The sequence below is a fragment of the Psammomys obesus genome, unplaced genomic scaffold, assembly GCF_907164565.1.
Source record: "Psammomys obesus unplaced genomic scaffold, mPsaObe1.curated_primary_1811, whole genome shotgun sequence".
NCBI classification, from domain to species: Eukaryota; Metazoa; Chordata; class Mammalia; order Rodentia; family Muridae; genus Psammomys; species Psammomys obesus.
Window position 1 is genome coordinate 26,033,868 of NW_026595981.1, and position 2,871 is coordinate 26,036,738.

General features: G+C 65.5%; 1 protein-coding gene across 1 annotated transcript in view; it reads right to left on the reverse strand.

Moving 5' to 3' along the window:
• Fam171a2 (family with sequence similarity 171 member A2) overlaps window positions 1-2,600 on the reverse strand; it is a 9,892-nt gene extending 7,292 nt beyond the window's left edge. The window contains exon 1 of the mRNA XM_055619648.1: window positions 2,384-2,600. Coding sequence (XP_055475623.1) covers window positions 2,384-2,501 — 118 coding nt within the window. The 5' untranslated portion in view covers window positions 2,502-2,600. The remainder of the gene's footprint in view (window positions 1-2,383) is intronic.
• Window positions 2,601-2,871: the final 271 nt, after the last annotated feature.

A 2,871-nucleotide genomic window follows, 5' to 3' on the forward strand; every position in this document is an offset into this window, starting at 1 on the left:
TGTGTGTGTGTGTGTGTGTGTGTGTGTGTGTGTGTGTGTGTGTGTGTGCGCGCGCGCGCGCGCGCTCTCGCACGTACAGGGGACCGGAAGCAGGAAACTTCCAGATTCCCTGGCTATCTATGACCTCCACCTCCAGGGTAACCTGACCGTGCTGGCCCTGAAGGTGAGCTGCTTTGAGCTTGCATGGGGTAATGGGGACCTGAAGTACTCTCACGGGCTCCCACAAAGTCTGCCTCTGCCATCTAAGCCTTTCCACTCCGCACCAGCTTCTCCCTCAAGACCATGCCCCGCCCTGCCTTCCTAAGGAGTGTCGGAGACAGAGGGGTTCAGACGCACAGGAGGCAACTGGGGAAATCCACTGAGTGCTGAGGGGAAAATCCCAAGTAGGGAAGGAGTCTGGAGCTGAGCGAGGGAGGGGCGAGGGGAGGGGGCGTGGACAGCCACAGGGCCTCAAGAAGGGCTTTCACGGAGCCTGACGCTCAAAAGGGACAGGTGTCTCAGCTCAGGCGTCCAACGCAAAAATGCCACGCCTGCCCCTGGCATCCCATCCAGCTGTTCCCGGAGCCCACCTCCCTCTCCCGGCGAGGCCAGGGCCTAGCTCTTCAGGGCGGGACACCCAGTCTGCCCACTCCCACTCTGGTTCTTCAAGGAGTGGCAGCCTCCTGCCCCAGTAGGAATTTTGAGAGGCTAAAGAGGGCCTGACTGCTCCCAGCCCTCTCCTAGGCTAGGAACAGCTGGAGAGAGCAGCTGGGAACAGGGGGAATCCGGGAGTCTGAGGGAAGCCTTTGGGCTCAAGGGCCAAAGCCTCAGAAGAAGAGGGGCCTGGGGTAGCAAAACAGAGGTGGGCAGGTGAAGCCCGAAGGGGCACCAGTGCCAAGCTGGGAGGTGGGGCAGGTGCCTCGCAGACTGTTTCCCCTCCTCCCGACAGCCCGGGCTCCCAGCCAGCTGCCGGAGAGAGAGCCCCCTATCCTGGCTCTATTCCAGCTAATTCCCTGGGCCCTCCCTCCCCTGGGGTGCAGAGCTTTGAGGGAGGAGCTTCCTAAGAAGCTTGGGCCTCTTCTCTGGGGAATCGGGGGGAAACTGAGGCACAGGAAGATCCCTCTCCACCCTCAAAGCCTGACGCTCCATACAGTATCTACGCCTCTCCCGCTGTAGCCCTGCCTCATTCCAGGAGGAAATCCGACCTCCTCCCTTCATCCGGACCCTACTTCCCTCAACCAGACCACCCCCCCCACCCCACCCACGCGCCTTTCCTGCTAGCTTCTGGTGTGGGGGGTGGGGGTGGCGGTATAAGGAGCGAGGAGCACTGTTTCAGGATGGAGTCACAGGCAGGGGAAGAAACAGCAGAAGCGTCGTGGTGGCGCAGGAACCTGAAAGGTGGGAGAGGAGCAGGGATGGGGAGGTTGGAGGCCCAGAGCACCCAGGAGTGAGCTGTGGAGTCAGGGTCTCCAGCTCCGACCGCAGGGGCTGCCCCTACCCCCACCTCACACACCCATCTGGACCAGGTTAAGGCATTAGGAGGGTCAGGGTCCTTGTGTGTGTGTGTTGGGGGGGGGGGGGATTGGTAAGCCAAATGAAGACGGGGAGATCTGGAAGCTGGTAGAGGAGAGTAGTAGCAAGAGACGGGTTGGACGAGGACCCAGACACCTGCCCTCTCAGCTGGTACTGCCCACAGCTAGCCAGCCAGCTCAGCATCGCTCCGCGACCACAGCCCTGCCATGCGCCTTGGGCTGGGAATCACAATTACCCCTTTTCTCAGGCCCCCCTCCAACTGCAGCCCCTCCCTCCAGCATGAGCTGATCAGTGTTTATTCGGTGAGCCCCAAAATCTAAACCCGGGGGGCTGGCTGGAAGCTGTCAGGCTCCCGGGTGAAAACCCCGTTCGAGCAGTCAATCCCGCCCACAGCCTCACCCACTCCCCCTCTCCCCTCCCCCCCTTACAGCCCAGCTCTAAGCTCCCAGCCCCCGTCCGGCCCAGGGTGGCAGCCGATGCCTGCGCCCCCACCCAGCCTGGGTCGCAGCTAGGGACCCGCGGGGGGCTGCGGAGCCGGCGCCCGCCCCAGCCCGCCCCTGGGCGGGTGTCTTCCGCAGACAATAGCCCTGGCTGCAGCGCCTCGCGGACCAGGAGGGAGAAAAACAAGTCGGAGGAGGCGGCAGCGCCGAGCCTGGAGACCCTCGCCCTCCCCATTGTGTCTCCCCAAGACCCCCGCAGCAAACAGTCCCCCCAATCTCTCCCCCAGAAGCACCGATCTCAGGCCGCCTCCCCCCCCAATCCCTAGAGCAGAATGCACCCCAAGTCACTAGCACCACGAAGAGGGGCCAGCGGTGGCAGCCGATCACGGGGCGCAGGCCCACGATCGCCGACCCTCGCGGCCGAGACTCACCCTGCGGGCTGGGGGGCTCCGGCGGAGACTTGCCGGGAGCCCGGGAGGCGCCGCCGAGCAGCAGCCCCAGCAGCGGCAGCAGCCGCGCGAGGACACCGGGGCCACTCGGCGGCGGCATCGCGGGGCTCGGCCGGGCCCTAGCGGTCCATCGCTGCCGCCCGGCCCCGCTCGGCCGGCCCCGCTCAGCCCCAGCTCTGCACCGCTCCGCGCGGCTCGGGCTTGGGCTCCCGCTCCGGCTGCGGCGCCCGCTCGGCGCGATTGTCTCCGCCCGGAGCGGCCGCCAGCGCCCCCTGCCGTCGGCTCCCGGCACGGCGGGCCTGCGGGCACCGCCCCCTCGCGGCCCGGCTCAGCCTGCAGCCCACCCGGCGGCCCCCACCCGCCAACTCAAGGCTCCTAACAGCAATGGGGTGCAGCGATTAGGGGTAATAACCGGGTTGGGGTAGAGAGAGAGAGAGAGAGAGAGAGAGAGAGAGAGAGAGAGAGAGAGA